The 20,018-nt window shown below is 45.3% G+C and overlaps 1 protein-coding gene across 1 annotated transcript in view; it reads left to right on the forward strand.

Annotated features, from left to right (window-relative positions):
• Positions 1-454: 454 nt before the first annotated feature.
• Positions 455-20,018, forward strand: part of ALDH1A3 (aldehyde dehydrogenase 1 family member A3) — a 272,629-nt gene continuing 253,065 nt past the window's right edge. The window contains exon 1 of the mRNA XM_085644542.1: positions 455-1,132. Coding sequence (XP_085500668.1) covers positions 1,037-1,132 — 96 coding nt within the window. The 5' untranslated portion in view covers positions 455-1,036. The remainder of the gene's footprint in view (positions 1,133-20,018) is intronic.

Below are 20,018 nucleotides of genomic sequence, written 5' to 3' on the forward strand. Positions count from 1 at the left end.
CAGTGCATTCCGAGTCCGTTGGTTACAGGGCTGTCACCAGTGGTGTAACACAAAATGGTGGGGCCCCTGCAGAATGTGAAAAGGATCCCCTGAGTCCCCCATATGTCACAGGTGTTCATTGGCTTTGGGCTGAATATGGCCCCTTGAAGGTTGGTGTGCCCCCTGGAGGGTTGCCCGCCACCCCTCTCCTCGTCCAACACGCCCCCTCCCCCGCCCCTGGCTGTCACAGTGTGCCTTGAGTGGGTGTCTATGCCACCGCAAATACAGCGATGTGTCACTGCGGGCTCAGTTGCACTTTTATGCCATTAGAAATGAGAAGCACACTGACTGGGCGTGCCTACGTGCAGAAGGCGTAACTTGGTTTGCCCTATGAATGCCTGCGATCGGTCAGGCCCCCAGAGCGAAGTGTTAAAGGTTGAGCCGAAGAGTGGGAACTCCCAAAGCACATCAGCCGGCACCAGAGCAGCAGCTGTGCTGGCACTTAAGCAACATCTGGACCATCCGAAGTCCGTCAGACCGGCCAGCATCTGCATCTATTCCAAACTCCACACTTCTGCACATCTGCACTCTATGAACCCAGGCAGCCCCAGTACAGCTGCAGGATCGGAGCTCTGAAAACACACCGACCCTGCACCCTGCCCGCCCTAGCGGACCATTCTCAAGTCTCCAAGTCTCTGCCCCCGATACACCGCGGCACGTCTACCCCCCGAATCCTCTAACAAAATCTGCATCCCCTGGCCCCTGTACCCCCACACCATCTGCAGCACGCCCAAGCCCCTGGACGGTCTTCTCTCCTGAACCTGTGTCACGCTTGTACTCGTGAACCTCTGAACCCCAACTCTCTTTATCTCACTTCAGCCAGCAAGAGCCTCCGCCCGGCTCTTACAAGGTCCCCTCGGAACTTGTACCCCTTCAAACGCACCTTCCGTAACATCTGCGCCCCTTGCACGCCCCCACCTTCCCGTACCCCCCAGCCCCAGGGTTTGCTCCCCCTGCACACCTGTACCTGCACCACTGCCTGCCTGCACGACCCGCCATGGCCACCATGAACGGCACCTGTGAGAACGGGCAGCCCCAGAAAATGCCGCCGCTGCCCCTTCCCGTCCGGAACCTGGGCGTCAAGTACAGCAAGGTGAGCGAGCCAGGGGCAGTGCCCGGCGAGGGCGCGGGAGAGAGGGCTGTGTACCGGGCAAAGGGGGGAGGAGGGGGGGGGGGCGAGCTGAGCTGCCACCCGGCGAAATGAGTTGTAACGTTGCCTTCCCAAAAACGGGGGTGGGGGTACTCACAGAAGGTGCTTTCTGCTGCATGCGGATGGGTGGGCATTGCACCTGACCGGGTGGGGGTAGTGGGGGCGGGGTGCTGTACTCACTGAATGCGGAGCACAGGTGAATACCAGAAGGTTGTACTGACTGAATCCGCCCTTTACTATCTGTAGGAAAGCACACCGCTCTGCTGGAAATATGCACTCACTGAATGCGCTCTCTGCTGCATGCGGATGGGTGGGCAGCATACCCGACAGGGGGCTTGCACTCACTGAATGTGTTCTGTGCTGCTTGCGGATGGGTGCCAAGCACACCTGGCTACTAGAAGGTGGTGGTACTGACTGAATGCGCCCTTTACTGTCTGTAGGTGAGTGGAAAGCACACCTCACTGCTGGTTACGTGCACTCACTGAATGCGCTCTCTGATGTCTACTCTAGACAAGCTTAAGTAGACACTGAGGGTTTTAGGTCATGTTCATTGAAAGTGCTCTTACTACCTGCTCTAGGGGAGTTCAGCAGGACACTGGCATTAGTCACTGAATGTGCACCCTGTTGCCTGCTATAGAAAAGCTTAGGAAAGCAGTAACATTGTTGTGTCTTGGTCACTGAAAGCGCCCTAGATAACCTCAGATGGACAATGGAAGTGGTGGGCATTGGTCACTGAATGTGTTCTTAGCGATCTGCTCGACAAGAACTATGATAGGTACGGGGACTGTTGTGCCTTGGTCACTGAAACCTCAAATGCTGCCTGCTCTAGATACGCTCAGGTGGGCACTGGCAGTGGTAAGCATTGGTCACGGAATGCGTGCGCTGATGCCTGCTATAGAAGAGCTCGGATAGACACTGACAGTGTTCTGCCTTGGTCACAGATATACACTTAGATGGACATTGGCAGCGGTGGGCATTGGTCACTGAAAATGCTCTAGGTAACCTCAGATGGACCCTGGAAGTGGTGGGCATTGGTCACTGAAAACGCTCTAGATAACCTTAGATGGACACTGGAAGGGGTGAGCATTGGTCACTGAAAACACTCTAGATAACCTCAGATGGACACCGGAAGGGGTGGGCATTGGTCAATAAATGTACTTGCTGCTGCCTTCACCCGAAGAGCTTAGGTAACAGCATTGTTCCTTGGTCACTATGAGCTCAGGTGGGCAGTGGCAGTGGTGGGCATTGGACACTGAATGCGCTCTTTGCTGTCTACTCTAAACAAGCTTCTGTAACACTGAGGATTTTATCTCTTGTTCACTGAAAGTGTGCTTGCTACCTGCTCTAGATGAGTTCAGGTGGGCACTGGCATTGGTCGCTGAATGGAATGCAAAAAATAGAAAGTTTAGGAAAGCACTAACATTGCTGTGCCTTGGTCACAGAAAGCGCTCTAGATAACCTTCAGATGGACACTGAAAGTTGTGGTTATTGGTCACTGAATGTGTTCTTAGCGATCAGCTCGAGAAGAGCTTCTCCAGGCACTGGCAGTGTTGTGCATAAGTCACTGAAATGCTGTAGATACGCTCAGGTGGGCACTGGCAGTGGTAAGCATTGGTCACTGAATGTGCTCTCTGCTGAGTGCTCAGGACAAGCTTCGGTAGACACTGAGAGTGTTGTGCCTTAGTCACTGAAATTGTTCCACCCGCCTGGCTCTCGATACGCTGAGATGGCGACTGACAGTGTTGGGCATTGGTCACTGAAGGCGTTCTAAATAAGCTCAGATGTAAGGCTGAGCCCTGCTCATTGGGTTTCGATCATGGGCAGTGGCGGGCACTGGTCACTGAATGTGCTCTCTGCTGCCTGCTCTAGAAGAGCTAAGCTGGGCACTGAGAGGGTTTTGCCTTGGTCACTGAACTCAGATGGACACAGGCAGCGATGGGTTTCTTGTGCTTGACACCATGGACCCGTTCACTCCCCATATTAGCGAGGCGCGCCTGGGGCCGGGAAGGGCAGCTCGCAGGCTGTCTCCACGTGCATGTCTGAAGTCTATAAAGCTGCTTCAAACACACCCTGCGATGGTCAGTCGAGTTGCAGAGATACCCAAGAAGAGGAGGCTGTCAGTTGCGTTATTCAGTAGGCACGACGACATAAGCAGTCAAAGCTCGCCGCTACTACGGCCCCGGGGCTTCGACACTAATGTTAATATCTGAATATATCACAGATCCCATGATCGAACCCCAACGAGCAGGGCTCCGCCTTCCTGCCTTTCCCAGACAATGCAACGAACAACAGGGGGCGCTGCGGGACAATGTGGCTGGAGTGGGGGTTAAACAAGTACTCACATGTAGATCCGCACGGAGGCGCAGTCAAGTTAAATCCGCGAGTTCGTATCCTCTAGAGCGCCGACATGCTCAGCAAAGAGTGTCTGGGCGCGCTGCAAAGCAAACACAGTTAAGCTGATTTTTCCAGCTTGCAGTTCCCATTTCCACATCACTGCACTGTAACTATCTGGCTACAAGAAGTGCGGCCTTTTCCAGGGGGTATAAATAGTTGTTGGCGCAGGATTTTGTGTTGGGAGCTCGCGGCGTGTTGGGAGTTCGCTTCTTCGCTTCATAATTTGAGGTTTCTGTCAAGTAACTCTCGTATACTCTAATGTATTACTTACATTGCATTATATTTAAGTGGTGTACTTACTGTGGTGTAGTAATCACATTAGTAATTGAATCTTGAAGTGTGGAGATGGAAGCGATCCCATGAACAAACACAAAGCATGCCTGAGCCTCTTTCAGGAAATAAACTCTGGACTCACCCTTTCTGAACCCACTGCAACCAGATAGCGCCAGAAACCCCTCAGCACTGACTGCTCCGTTCGACCTAATCATTCCTAAAATGTCATGCTTTCGTATGTCACTTCATTTTTAAGGTTTTCTGTTTTTTGGTGCTGTAAGTAACAGGTGTCACTGTCACCAGCTGAAAGATATTCAATGCATGAACCGGGGAAGGATAAAAGTCCGAGTCGTCCATGTCGAAATTTCAACTTTTAACCATCAGCTTTCACTTTGCTCTCAAAGCACATATACAAAGCCGAGCTCGACTACCACATGCATTCCCACACCCGATCCTCATTAATTCTTCATTTATTCATTCACGTGCCGGCAGCATCTTTGTCACAGGGCGCTTCCCGCTGCAGGGCCTTCTTATCACACCAAAGTTAAGTTTGAAGCCCAGGTCGCATGCCAGTTTCTTCCCGTGGTTACCGTGTCCGATAGGTCATAGATTAGCTGGTGTCGAACCTAAACTCACGTGGGTCTGTTTCAAAGCAGCACCCCTTGATCGTGTGCCTTTTTCAGTAACCCTTTTCCTGCTCCCCTTTTAATGTTTAATTTGACAAGCTTTATTCAGAGATAGATTTTGACAGATCAATCGTCAATATGTCACAGCTTCATGATACATATCTGGATCGATTACCCTCTGTCATGGTGCTCATCTGAAAGCCCTTGGAAGGATGAAGGCCTGAACTCGTGCCTTGCGGATCACCCCGTGTTTCCGGGGTTTGTGCTGTCTTGTTTGAGAATTTAGAGTTATTACAAAGATGGAAACACGATGAAAGATTCCAGCTTGATGAATACACATACAAGCATTCACTTCTGGAATCTAATCTTATTCTCACAATATGAAAGTGAAGGCCATTCATGAAAAACACAAATCTCCACTGCAGTTTACGAGCAAATGTGTCCCTTTGTTAGGTTTCAGCCTAGACGTCGATAGCGGGCACCCGAGGTGACAAGCAGCGCCGTGAAAGGCCCCAACCACAGAATGAAGAAACAACCTCAATTCCCTCCTGATTGAGGACAGAGGGCAGATTTACAAGCCCCTTGCGCCACTTTTGCGTCACTTTTTCCATGTTAAACATGACGCAAAAGTGGCGCAAGGGGCTTGTAAATCTGCCCTAGAGTGTTTACTGCCTTTGCAATGGTCAGCTCAAGAGCCACGCCCAGATGATGGTGCAGCCATACTGAGCATCGAGGGCGCCCCAGGATCCAACCACCCTTTGGCCAATAACAAGCGACCAATGTCCGTGGCATTCATGGACAAGCCCTTTAGTCCGGGGAGTTGTCACTGCAGCATGTGGTCCACACGTGGGAATACAAGTCGTGTTTGTTAAGTGATACCTGCATTAAAAACTGGTTTTTGGGACTGTTTCTTCCCTAAATGTCTGTATTGTGTCACTCTCAAGATTTGCCCACATTGTAAACAAGCAGCTGACGCATCACACCCTTGTCGCTGCAGCCACGCGGGTGCATGGTAGATCATCTTTAGGGGGGCATTATTCTGCAGCCACAAGTTAGTGAGTCGAAGGTGCTGAGCAGAACAAACCAGCGCAAAGCTGAGCTCTTACCTCAGATCGCTCTGGTGAGTTTAGCGGACTCTTTAAGGTCAGCATTGCTTGACCAGAAGCGGCCCTGGCTCGGAGGGAGCGCTGCAGGTAGAGGCTATCCTAGTCTTGTACCACGTTGAGTGGAACGGACGTGGATCAGAGCCCATTGACGCAAAGAGCTGCCTTCAGAAGACCTTCATTGCTGTAACAAGAAGGAAGAGGCAGGAAAGCTATAGAATAAACACGGATGGCAGCAATGCCCTCCTTTCAGCCTCCTCAAAGTCATGTATTTGAGAGCCTCTGAGGGCCCTGCCCTTTCTGCTATATTCTTAATTGTTGACCTATTTGCACGAACTAAACTTATGGGAAAGCTCGTGCAGAATTCAGTTTACGCCGGCGTAATCTGGCACATTTTCTGGCACTTCACAAACGATTGTTATACGAAATGCCAGAGATTATCCCACTATGCAATGCCGCATTACTGAGATTTCGTTCAGGTAAAAATCCTAAGGGGGAGCTCGGGAACAACATAAATGAATAAAATACGAGAAGCTTTTGTTCGTTATCACTTGTGATTTTGGGCAAAGTTTTTTTTGGTGCGAATTACATCCTCACACTCAAAATGAACAATTTCACATAACTTCCTTAAAGGAAATTACACCAATTTCTCCCAGCCCTACATATGAGCTCATTTGATTCAAGCGAATGAAATGCAAATAACAAACAAAAACATAGAAGCGATCCCGAAAGATTGCCAGCTCTCTTTAAGCCATCGTCGAACGTGGGGAACAGACCTGGCTGACAGTGAACCCAACAAAGGCTGAGATACTGATGGCTGGCATTGATGTCACAAGAGTGAAGAATCCTTCTGACCACTCACTGCAGAGGCGTGCTCCTCACCACCAGCGTCCGCAGGTATAAATCTAGCTATGTACATATACCGAGATCGAGCACATACCCGTTGATGTCATAGGTGGTAAAGCTAGACCCTTCACCCTGTAGGACCACTCAGATGACGTTTCCGTCTCTGGCCTACCCCCATGGGGCTCAGGCAGCCAGCACCCTGGTGCTCTCTGGGCTGAATTATTGAAACACTCTGTACCAAAGAGTGTCTGAATATCCGATGAGGCTATAGAAACTGCAGCTGTTCGTAAAGCCACTACTACCATAGTATGCCTGGCCTGGCCAATTCCTCTTGCTCCCAACAGAAAAAGGGACAAGCTAAAGATATATATGGCACATAAGGCTACTTCCTGGGCTGTCCTGTCTGTATACAAGTTGCAGAAGTATTATGGAGCTAGCTGCCTCAGGAACATAGATAACTCCATGGTCATTTTTAGGTCGCAGCCTATCAGGCAGAACGGCTGTCTGGTTTGCAAAATATTCTTGGGAATATTCAGAATGCTTCCCTCGTAATGCATTCTGCCAAATGCTTACCATTGGCTTTGTGATTTGTAACTCACAGTTGTTTGCTTTCTATTTGCCGGCTATATTTATTTTAGGCTATTCAGTATGTCTTTGTCCCTCCTGTGGAGCATAGCCTTTTTTTTAAACTGTATTCTTCCATGAGTGCTCGCTTTCTGTAAACAGGCCATTACATTTTGTTCTCATCTTATCACATTTGCTGTGCATTCAAAGACAGAGGTCAAATGTCGGTCTCAGTCTTCTGAAGGGAGCTTGGTGTTTATTTATTTTTCTTTCTCTGGCTTCAAAGTGAGAGGATTTATGTGACAATCATGCTGGGTACTGGAGGTGTGCTGGAAGCGGTACATAATTGCAAATAATTCAAAATAAATCTGAATTAGAAAAGCACTAATGAGGCACATCTTTTTGTGATTCTGAAGTGTGGTGGAAACAATAATTTTAATACAATTAAAACAAATTAATACACTAGGTGATGCCATTTCCACACATTATCATTTGTGTGCTGTATAGTTTTATCAGTAAAACTGTATATCTGGGAAAATGTAATGGTCATTTCAATTGATAATGTGTTGTTTATAATTGCAGTGCTCTACCACACCCTCTACTCCACAACACTCTACTCCCCTCTACTCTACGGCACTCTGCTCTAAACTTCTCCATGCCACTCTGTGGAACTCCATTCCATGCCACTCTACACCACTCCACAACACTCTACTCCACTCCACTCTACACCATCTACGCCACTCAATGCTACTCTATGTCACATCGCTCTCTGCCACTCCACTCCAATTTACAACTCTCCTCTCCATTCTACACCACTCTATGTCATTTTATTCTAGGCCCTTTTACTCCACTCTATCCATCTCCCTTCCATGCCACTACATTCTGCTCCACTCCACTCTACTCCATGACCCTCCCCTCTATGACATCACTTTATGCCACTCCACTTTGTGCCACTCTACTTCTCTCTGCACAACTCTGTGCCAGTCACCTCTCTTTGGCACCCTACTCCACTTCACTCTAGGACACTCTTCCCCACTGTACGCCACTTCATCCAACAAAACTCCACTCTAAGACACTCCACCCCAAGACACTCTAAGCCACTCAATGATACTCTCTGCTATCCTACACCACTCCAGTGTACGACACTCTATGCCGCTCTACTCCACTCTATGGCACTGAACTCCACTCTATGCCGCTCCATTCTACAGCACTTTACTCCATTTTACAGTACTACACTCTATGCAACGCCACTCTACACCCCTCTACTCTACATCGCTCCACTCTACTCCACTTCATGCTCCTCCACTCTATGGCCCTCCACTCTACGCCCCTCTATTCTGCTCCACTCTATGATATTCTACTCCATTGTACAAACCTAGGCACTCAATACGACTCTACAACACTCCACTCTGTGACACTCCCCTCTATGGCCGTCCACAATACTCTACTTCACTCTACACTACTTTACTCTATGACCCTCCACTCTACACCACTCCACTCTGTGCCTCACTACTCCACTCCACGCCTCTCTACTCCACTCTGCACCACTCTACTCCACACTATGACCCTCCACTCTACAACACTCCGCCCTATGACCCTCTACTCTAAGACACTTTATGTCACTCCACTCCACTCTACAATACTCCTCTCTATGCCTTAACACTCTATGTCACTCTACTCTACACCCCTCCACTCTACCCCTTTCTACTCCACTCTATGCCACTCCACTCTTATGCCACTCTACTGCACTCTACACCCCTCTGTTCTATGCCACTTCTCTCTATGACACTCTGTTCCACTTTACAACACTCTACTCCAATCTATGCCACAACACTCTACGAAACTCTACTACACTCTATGTCCTTCCACTTTACGCCCCTCCACTCTACACCCAATCAATCAATCAGTCTTTTGTTAAGCGTGACTACTCACCTGTAAGGGTCTAAAGGTGGTGGTGGGGGGGGGGGTTAGCAGGCTCCAGTCAATCAAGGGGGGGGGGGGGTCTGTCGAAGAGCCAGGTTTTGAGGGTTCTTGCAAAGATGGGGAGCGATGTTGTCTGTCTGAGGTGGAGCGTCAGGGCGTTCCAGGCTCGGGCCGTGAGGAAGGAGAAGGAGCGGCCTCCTGATCTGGTCTTTCTGATGCGGGGAACCACGCTGTAGGAGAGCTGGGCTGATCGTAGGGGCCTCTGGGGTGCGTGGAATTTGAGTCGGCTGTTCAGATAATTTGAGTCGGCTGTTCAAACTAAGCCACTCTACACCACTACACTCTACAACACTCTATGCCACTCAATGCCACTCCACCTGATTCCACTCTACGACACTCTATGCTACTCTACAACACTCCACTACACTCTACGCCACTCTACACCATTCCAATCTACGTCACTGTGCTCCACTTTGCTCCACTCTCCACCGCTTCACTCCATGTCACTTTCCTCTATGCTACTGACTTTTAGCCATGCTGGTGTACAACATTGCTAACACATTGGTAATGCCAGTAGCTCTCAAAAAGGCGAGTTCTATTGGCTTTGCCAGTGCTTGTTGATTGAATGCAGTGCTAAAGGCCAGTCAACATCTTGTTTGTCCAGTCCAATGAGGCCACATATGGTTGGTTCACTTAACAAATGATAACAATATACCTACGAGAGAACAAGTGCTTCAAAAGCTGGTACAAGACCTGATCTAACTGTTGCATTGCTGGCTTATGTACTAGGGGCCAGACACAAAAAAGTTTTCATTGGTTGTAAACACCGTCATACCGGGCATCGGGCATTTCCCTGAGAGGCTAGAAGGGTGGAGGGCCGGTTTTGTTATTGGGGGACATTTTTTGTAGCAGTGCAGCAGCTTTGAAAGCGCCCACTGTAGAGTTCCTTGTGTATTTAGTCGTTTTTAGGCAACAACAAAAGTGTCAATGTACTTTGGTGATTACGATACCTGCCGGAGAGAGATTGGTGTTTTGTCTAGTGGCTCATCTCAGGTAACTCAAAGGGTTAATATGCCTGCTACAAAGAAAGTGCACCATGCAGATCACAGAATGTGCATAGCTTAATGTGTTACTGCTTTGGTCACAAATACCCTTTTGTTAGTGTGCAGTTCATGAGTTACAGTCAACATCCAGCGCAGTGAGCTATTAAGTGTCCTCAAAGAGTTGCATGCAAACTGCATGGTGCAGGTTAGAAAGTTATCTTTTTTTCAGAGTTTCTTATTATCCTAATGTTGCTAAAAAGGATTTGTTTGGGTAAAATAAATTATTAGTGAAGCTTACTCTAACCACTTGTTAAATTCTGAATCCTGAGTTTGTGCTTCCCCTGGCCAAGCACTCTTAAAACATGCTTACCAGTACGAATGATATGAACCCTAAACCGTGTAGTCTCCTTTGCCTCATGTAACATTTTCTATACACTGATTTACACACATATGATTCATTATCTCTGTATGTTTGTGATGTAAAGTGCTCTGACACGCTACACTGGTATGTGAGATGCTATAAAACAAATTAAATACATGTGAGAGATGGGCTATGGAGAGATGTGAGGCAGTGTTGGAGGGTGATAGTGAGCGAATCATTGGAGATCCCCAACAAAGATTGTTGAATCCTGGTGCGCTCTAAGGTCATCATTTACTAGGCTTTAAATGCTAATTCAATTGAATATATAATGAAAAATGTGTTGTACAATGTGCCATTTTTGGCCAAATTTTCTTGGAGGGAAAACCCCCTGAAAACCATCTTATAGGGGTCAGGCTCGCTCGCTGCAATTTTGCCAGGGCTGCTGTGGATTCCAAGTGCGCCCTGGCCGTAAACCATCCGATTGGCTAAATTGGAGGGTTTGTGACCTTTAAAAATATTTTTCTAATCAACTAAACTTTTTTCTTTTATTTGGAACACTTTTTTGAATCACTAAATGTATTTAGAAATTATAACTGAGTCGCAGTTTTGAAGCGGACTGTTTGGGGCATCACTTCCAAATTGCGAATTGGAAAACGATGGTTTATGACAGTAATTACATACATAAATCGTAGACTAGTTACAGACTCAGCGATCCCCTGTCCACCCCTGCCCCTTTGGGCATTATGGTGGCAACTACCTGTAGTATAGTTAATGTCCCAGAAGACCAGTGTGTGCTCTCACTGAAGTTTTCCAGAATGGAAAACGTATGTTTTTTTAAAAGCAGCCACGTTTCCTTTACCCTGTGAAGGTAGTGAATCGGAAGAAATTTGCAGCCTCCCAAACGATTATTAAACGGGCAGTCCATTCTGCGACACAGCCTCTGATTCCTTATTTTGCGTATCAAATGAGCAACGCATGGGTTGGTTGCAAAATAAATTGCTTGTTGTAAAAGTTGGTGTGCAATTTGTGACAGCTTTTGCGACTATTGCAATAGTTCGTTTGACCCTAGCTGTCTTGAGTAAGCTTGAGGTTGTTTTTAAACTTATTTATTTAACTTATAAATAGGGCTCCCTGTTTTCCGTTTTTACTGATTTTTACAGATAAATATAGACAGAAAACATTTATTTTTGTGTCTGAATTTATTTTTGAATGTGTATAAAAACGGAAATTGGGTTGTTTTTTGAGTAATTCTAAATTCTGTCTTCCATGACTGCCAAGCTAATAGCTGTGTGGGTTGATAGGAAAGGGGGTTAAAAAAGAAAGGGGGTTTAGTAAAGAGGCTTTAACATCAGTAGATATGCACAAGACTGATACTGAAATGTGCATGTTTTCATATAAGTGCATTGATTTAACTTCAGCGGGTGTTCACATTACTGAAACCTGGCAGGCATTCAAGCATGAGTGCATATTTATTGGTTAAATAAATGTGGAAATATAGAAATTTCAGCTTTATTTTTTCACAAAGACCAAAATAAATATGGATATATACAGATAAAATTTGCACAAAATAAATATGGATAAATACAGACGGAAATGTCAAAAAATAAATACCATAAAACCGGGAGCCCTCCTTATAAAGCACGACTACTCACCCATGAGCAGCCACGGCCCGTGGAGGGAGTTCCGTGGGGCGGTAAGGCGGGGCGGGGCAGGGTGGGTGGTTCTAAAAAACGGAATATGGATAATTGCAGGTAAGTAAACAATTAAATAAATAAAACGAATTTCATAGCGCGCGGCGATGCAGCGCGCGCTACGAAATTCGTTTTATTTATTTAATTGTTTACTTACCTGCAATTATCCATATTCCGTTTTTTAGAAGCCCCCACCATGCCCCTCCCCCGCCCCGCCTTACCCTCCCTCCACGGGCCGCGGCTGCCCATGAGTGTCCCACCCAGCGCCTTGAGACCCTCACGGGTGAGTAGTCGCGCTTTATACGTTTCTGATTAAGTTTTAATCCTGGCCTTGCCAGTTGTGTGATCCTGGGCATTTCACTTCCTCTCACGGCACCTCATTTGCTTCTCTAAGAATCTGTGTAGCGCTTACAAACAATGTGGGTACACCAGGGGTATGAATTGTGAAATTGAACGTTTTTACTTATAAGCCGCTTTTAAGAAGAGACTCGCACATGGATAAACTTTAGTAAGAGGAAATGCGTAACTTTTTTTTCGGGTTGGGAATAACATCACCCCTGGCAAACAAATCAAATTCCAACTGTGCATGTGCGCCATGCTGGCCTGGAAGGGCCGGTCAGCTCTCAATCTACAGCTGTGTGCTCAGTACTTTAATTAAGATCAGACTTTCCAGTGTCTGCCAAGCACTAAACACACCCACATTCGTGGCTGCGAGTCGAGGGTTTGGTGTTCAGTTTAGATTCTGAACACTGTCACCTGGACGCTCTTGTCAGCAATTGCCTCTTGCAGCACCTGCGTTTTCTTACCTGGAAACATTCTAATTGAGGGAGGAGGAGTGCGTAAATAACAGGGACTACAGCATCCCTCCGAAGTAAATTGGCTGAGATACGAAATAGAAACAAAACCACTGGCCGTGAAAGAATTCTCATGGTCTGATCCCTTTCCTTCCCTGACCACATTTTGTGATCCTGGGCAGGCATTTTGCCTCCCTCTCTGTACATGTGTTCATTTAGCCGGTAGTTTGGGAGCGCCCAAAAACAACACTCGACGATAATTAAAACCATTTGTAATTAAAACGATACGTTTGCAAAAATCGTGACTTTGTCAGAGGGTCTGGCATTCAGATCCTGCGGCATCCACCTCTATGACATTTTAAATAGGAATTCCACCCAGCCCTGTTTTTGGTCATCAAATGGGTGAGAATAAAAAAACTTCAGAAACGCTCAATCAGCTTTTTATTTAAAAAAAAAAAATCCCTATTTTTGTCGCCAATTTTAACAGCTGAAAGTTAACCCTTGGCAGAGGCGCGTGATACTTTAGCCTCTGTGGATGCATTGGTAAGATTACGTCACAGAAAGTAACATTTTTATGTCGCCAACCGGAAACGTATCGGAGAGTAGTGAAAAAGAAGGAAGATGGGGCAGCTATGTGTGAACTTTCAGCTCTGAAAGGTGGAGAAAAGTGACCAAAGTTACAATGACCGGAGATTCAGGGACTTTGTATAGAGGGCCTGTCAATGCCAAAATCATGCGTTGCTTCAAGCTTTCCCGTTATCAATATGTGCATCGAAGTCCATAGTATGTTTGTAAAAGGGAAGGTTGTTGTAATCTTTAGGAAGCTGGTCGAAATTTAAATTATGTTGGCCTAATTCATGTAATTTTTGGAATTTTGCAATACGCTTGTTATGTAAAAATTCTGAAATTAGGCCATTAAGCCATTCCTTTAATTCCTGGTAGAATTGTACTGCAAATGCGCAGGAATAATGTGATCCCCCATAACGAGAGCAGCTGTTGCTCGAGCCACTTGTGTTCTCATGCTATTTTCTCATCATAAAATGCATCCTCACATCAAAAATTGACTTGAGAATGCATTTCGTGCTAAAATATAGTGTAATAAGGCAGATTTGTTTTTCCATAATTACACATATTTTTTATTTATTTAAAGTTTTGCATAGCGCGAACATGAACCAAGCGGGTATCAGAGTGCTTTACATATGGGTTGCGGAAGACATAGGTAGATAGCTGTGGGAGAAAAGTCGATAAATATACATCAGGTACAAAATGAACTAGTAGCTGGCGACACTGAGGCCGTATCGAATGCCCGATAGCAGATTAACCGGCAACACAAGAAAGAAGACAAAAGGAGAAGAGCTTCTAGTTCAGCGCAGTGTTTATCAGTAGCGCTTTCACTTCCCTTTTGAAGACACATGTTGAAGGAATCAGTCTTGTTTCTACAGTAAGGGAGTTCCAGATTCTCGGGGCAAAATCCCGGAGAATGCACGATTGTAGGTTTCCCTTTTTTTAAACTTCTTCGGCTTGAGGAGCAATGTGCTGGTGCTCCTTGAGGGCCGGGAGCCACGCTATAGTTCAAGCTTATGTGCCAGGTAAAGAGGAGTGTTGAAATGTAGTGCTCTATGTGTCATACATGCAATTTTTAGCTTGATCCTTGACTCAAACGGAAGCCAGTTGAGCGATTTCAGGTCCGGAGAGATATGGTTGGTTTTCTTGGAACCAGTGATGAGTCTAGTCGCGGCATTCAGAGATTCTCTGAAAGGGGCTAAACTGAGTTTCGGTAGCCCGCATAGAGTTGCACTGCCGTATTCTAGTCTCAAGACGACCAGTGCTTGAACCGCAGACCTGAAGTCATCTTGGGGAAGGTAAGGTTTGAGTTTTCTTAATATGATCAGTTGATAGTTCGCTCCTTTGGCAGATGCTCTGATGTGATCATGCATATTTAGGTCCTTGTCTAGCACAATTCCGAGTGATTTTGTGGAGTCGATGATATGAGGTGTGTAGTTGAGAGCGGTGAGGTTTCTTAGATATTTCTCTACAATGGGGGTTTACCTGGTGGGTGAAATGAGGAGGAATTCCGTTCTAAGGGCGTTTAGTTTGAGGTGGTTGGAGCTTAGCCAATTAAGGGTTTTATGCAGGGCTCCGTTGAGTGACTTGATATCTTCAGGGGAAGAGATTTTCATGTACAGTTGGGTGTCATCCGCATAAATGTGGTGTTGGATGTTAGCTGCTTTGAGGATTACCGTAAGTGGTTCAATGAATAGGTTGAAGAGCGTGGGGGAGAGCGAGGACCCTTGGGGGACACCCAGAGAGCAGAGACTGGAATTGGATAGTGTTTGATTAGATTTGACTCTCTGCGTTCTTGTTGTTGGGAAAAGAGGCAATCATTTTAGTACAGTGCCTGAGAGCCCCATCATACATTCCAAAAGGTTAAGTAGATTGTCATCTTTGACGGTGTTAAATACAGATGAGAGATCGAGTAGTATTAGTAGGCAGGATTCATTCTGGTCAAGCAAAGTGAGAGCATCGTCCACTATATATGAGTGATGGCCATTTCAGTGCTGTGGCCGGGACGGAAGCCAGATTGGAATTGGTCAAGAATTTGAAATTGCTCAATGTATTTTTGCAGTTGCTCATGTACACATTTCTCAGGGAGTTTTGCCAGGGTAGGGATATGTGTGATTAATTTTCGAAAGTGTTGCATAATTACAGAAAATAAAATTATGGAAATTTCACATTACTCTAATTTTGAGCAAACAAGTTGATTTGGTGATGCTCGAGTATCTAAATGTTCTACTAGTGACCAGAAAGGATGCTAGGGGACACCAAATCTCCCTCGTGCTCACCAACTTACTGTTCTGGAGCCGAGTACGAGAAAAATTCTGCCACGTGGCGATTGGCAAAATTTGGACATAACTCTGCATTACAAGAGTGATGCACAGTATTCAAAATTTCGCCAGTAGAAAGGAATATTTTGTCCACCGTTCATCCTAATGTAGAAATTATACATACACACCTTCAATGCATTTCATAAAAATATTCAAGTTTGCTTTCTGTTTATTTAGAATTGTGTTGCATGCATCATTTACACATTTGCTAAGTGCCAGTGGGTTAGAAAAGTCGGCACAGAAACGGTTGGACCTGTAAAATGAGGTCATTTCCATAAATAGGAGGGGCCAAGGTCAGGCCATACAAATGAGTTTTCATTTAAACCCAGAATAGAGCAAATCTTACAAAGAAAGTTGTTTATGCGCACCACATGTGTTGTTCCTGGTTACTTGGGACCTATGTGGTTCCCAAATTGGGATTGTAAAGGGGCAAATAAGAGGCAAATGAAAGGGACCTACTTTGGCTTTATTTTTTTTTAAATTCCTAGTAGAACGATTCCCCCATTCTTGTTGCTCTCTGTTGCTGTAAATGGAGGAATTCATCCAAGATTGTACTAAGGTTACTCAGCTGTGAGAAAGACCGCTGTTTCGGGCTTGTCATCAAGACTTTCAGCAGAAGTCTATTTTTTTGTGATATATCCCTAATTTCATGGAGATCTTACACCAAGCACCATTAGTGCGTGGCCCAGATGTCAATGTATGTTAATCATACCAAAATCTTCACTTTGGGACAAATGGCAGGAGTACAATCTTTTATGTGTTTAAACAGCAAACTTCTGCTGCATCACGTTAGTTATTTCCTTTAAAAAAATCTTTTTATTGTATTGTATGCAGTGGACATAAGAACAGTGAGACAATTCGCCACTTTTGTGACACACATGTTACTGTTCAGTTTATACAGAATATTCCAGCATAGCAGACATCATGACCACACCTGACAATAGTCCAAGTTTTTGAAGTCTCTCCATTCGTCGCGAATGTTACCAAATGTTTGGGGACAACACCTGGCCTTTTACACTGTGTGATCAGCCTGCTTACACCAGTCCACTCCCGTCTTCCAAAGCAACATGGTTGGTGGCTACCTGCTCCCCCACAGCTGGGCTATATCTCTCCGAGCAATACAAGAAAGTGTGTAACAATCAGGGTCGGACTGAGAACCCAAAGAAGCCCTGGCAAATTTTGTCAGACCAGCCCCCATACGTGCATAGTGAGTGCAGCAAGCAAGCCTGACCACTACAAAGAGGGTTTGGGGGGTTCTCCCCCTAAGAAAATTTGAGTAAAAATGGCTCATTCTACAACACATTTTTTATTATATATTCAATCGAATTAGATTTTAAAGCATATTAGAACATTGGAATGTGGAGCACTCCATTGAAGACAATGGAGTGCTCCGCGCTTCTACGGGCCGGTAAAGGTCCGCAAAGCAACATTCCAAAGTTGTTTTCACAAAGGTCTCTCGGAGCCCAAGGGGATTTAAAGCGCGACGTCTGGGGTATAAGGCTACAGTAAATGATGACCTTAGAGTGCACCAGAATTCAACAGTCTTTTTTGGGGATCTTCAATGATTCGCTCGCTATCACCCTCCAACAGTGCCTCTCATCTCTCCATAGCCCCTCTCTCACATGTATTTAATTTGTTTTATCGCACCTCACATACCAGTGTAGGGTGTCAGAGCACTTTACATCACAAACATACAGAGACAATGAATCATATGTGTGTAAATCAGTGTAGAGAAAATGTTACATAAGGCAAAGGGAACTAAGGTGTAAGGTTCATGTCAGCCATACTGGTAGGAATCTTTTAGGAGTGCTTAATCTGGAGAAGGACAAACTCAGAATTCAGAATGTAACACTGTGTTGACTTTACTTATAAGAATTATTTCCACCCACACAAACCCATTTTAGCAACATTAGGATAATAGAAACACAGAAAAAAAGATAACTTTCTAACCTGCACCATGCAGTTTGCATGCAACTCTTTGATGACACTTCATAGCTCACTGTGCTAGAATATGACTGTAACTCATATACTGCACACTAGCAAAAGGGTCTTTGTGACAGAAGCACTAACCCATTAAGCTATGCATATTCTGTGATCTGCATGGTGCACTTCCTTTGCAGCAGACCTATTAACCCTCTGTGTTACCTTAGATGAGACACTAGACAAAACTCCAATCTGTCTCCAGCAGGTATCTTAATCACCAGAGAATCTTGAAACTTGTATTGTTGCCTGAACACTAATGGATATACAAGGAACTCTGCGGTGGGAGCGCTCAAATATGCTGCACCGCTACAAAAACAGCCCCCAATAACAAAACCATCTCCCCACTCTTCTGGCCTTCCAGTCTGGCCTTGGTAACAATGTCCCCCGATGGCTACCACGGAATTGAAAGAGTAGAATTGCAATTGACTCAAAAAGTAGCAATAAACTAGAATGAGGGGTAGATATTGTGGCCGGAAATTCTGGACTGCACTGCAGAGGAGAGGAGCGCTATTATATGTTCCCATGATGTTTGGTAAATGTACCTTGTATACTGATTCTTTACTGTTGAGAGTAGACAGTTAAGAAAAAGATAGGAGTCTCATTACTTTCCAGAAAGTGGTACCTGTTTTAAGTTATCAGCACTCACGGAAGCAAACATTTCAAAGCTCAACTATGCAGTGAATTTTCAAAGATGACAACATTTTCTTGCATTACATGTAAAGACTATACACAGAAATTCCTGAACAATCATTACAATGTGGAACTGCCGCTGTGGAGCACATCATGCGCCCTTCAAAGCAGCACAAATGTGTTTGATTGTACAGTGCGCATTTGGTTAGTATAGCACAATGTACTTTGTTGCTTGCTGCTTCATGGCTAAATGCCAGAGGAAAATATTTACTACATAAAACACACATTGCAAAACATTGATTTATAAAGTACACTTAATTTAAAACCCATTAGTGGAGGTTGACTTTGGCAGGATATGCTGCTGTTGTTCCAGATCCTCATCTTTATGCCATAAATTGTGTTTCGAAGTTGTGGACTCAGAGTGACTAAACATTTATTCTCCTTCCCTTGCTGTCTATCTACCTATGCATTGTTCAGGTGCATCTGTATAATCTGCGGTGTTGCTGTTTGTTTGTTAGTTGTCTCTGGGTGTGCCGGCCTTTCTGTATGTTCAGATATCTTTGTAAATCTCCATGTCTACCCTTGCATCTGTATCTTTCATTCTAGACATGTTTCTCTTTTGTGCCACCGGTCTGCCTCTCTGTAAGCCTCTCTTCCTCTTTCGATCTATATCAATCAATCTATCTTCTGAAACTTTATGGGGCAGATTTATGAGCCCCTTGCGCCACTTTTGCGTCACTTTTCCCATGTTAAAAGTGACGCAAAAGTGGCGCAAGGGGCTCATAAATCTGCCCCGATGTTTTTATTGTTTGCTGTTAGTTTGATTTGTTTAGGTAATTGCTTTAAGGTATGGTTTTATTGTGTATAAGTCTAAATGACATTAGTAGATATTCTTTCAATGTGTGGTCTTTGGTTTAAATGATACCACGTGCTGTACAGTTCAGTGGAAAGGGGTAACTCCCTGAGATCTTTTGTAAACATTGGGGCTGGGATTTCCAAAGTGTTGATCACTTTCCAGAGAATGAGCAACTCTCAAGGAAATGCAATTGCTTCATGGAATCATTCAGTGCTTTTTGTTAATGTCAAAACTTGTTGGGGGTCACAGGGCAATCAGGCGCTACTGGGCAAGAATCTCAGTGGTTCAGGCTTTTTACCACTGCTGTGCTAGGGCCTGACCAACTATGCACTGCAAACTGAGACCAGAACACCAAGTACCCAACTTCAGCATTTGACCAGCCAGGTCGCTGGGAAAGCAATCCAAGGTATCTTAGGGAGGAAGTGTGAGGGTAGATCCTCACAGCTGAACACTTACCAAATTGTATGCAACAGTGACTGCCCAGTCCAGTGCTTACCTTTTATAAACAGAGAAATACTTTGTTATTCCAAAATAAAATACTAAACAAAGGAATGTGTCCGTGGGTGCAAGATTGAATATCAAGTAGTATATAGAAAATGGTCAGATATGTATCAGACTTAGAATAATCTCACATGTTCAAGTTTACCGTGATTAGAGTAAGCAGACCTCTGTGTCAGTAGCCAAGTCCTTCAGCACCCCAGTCCCAGTCACTGGCAGCCCCCACCATAGCTATTGCTAATGCTACAAGGAGTCTCAAGGTCTGGTGAGCACAAGTTCAAGGGTCTGGAACTCTAGTGGCAGCTCCTTCACGAAGGCGGAGGAGCGTCGCCTCACTGCTCACTGAGTGAGCAATTAAA

Source organism: Triturus cristatus, chromosome 3_1 (genome assembly GCF_964204655.1).
Source record: "Triturus cristatus chromosome 3_1, aTriCri1.1, whole genome shotgun sequence".
Classification (NCBI taxonomy): Eukaryota; Metazoa; Chordata; class Amphibia; order Caudata; family Salamandridae; genus Triturus; species Triturus cristatus.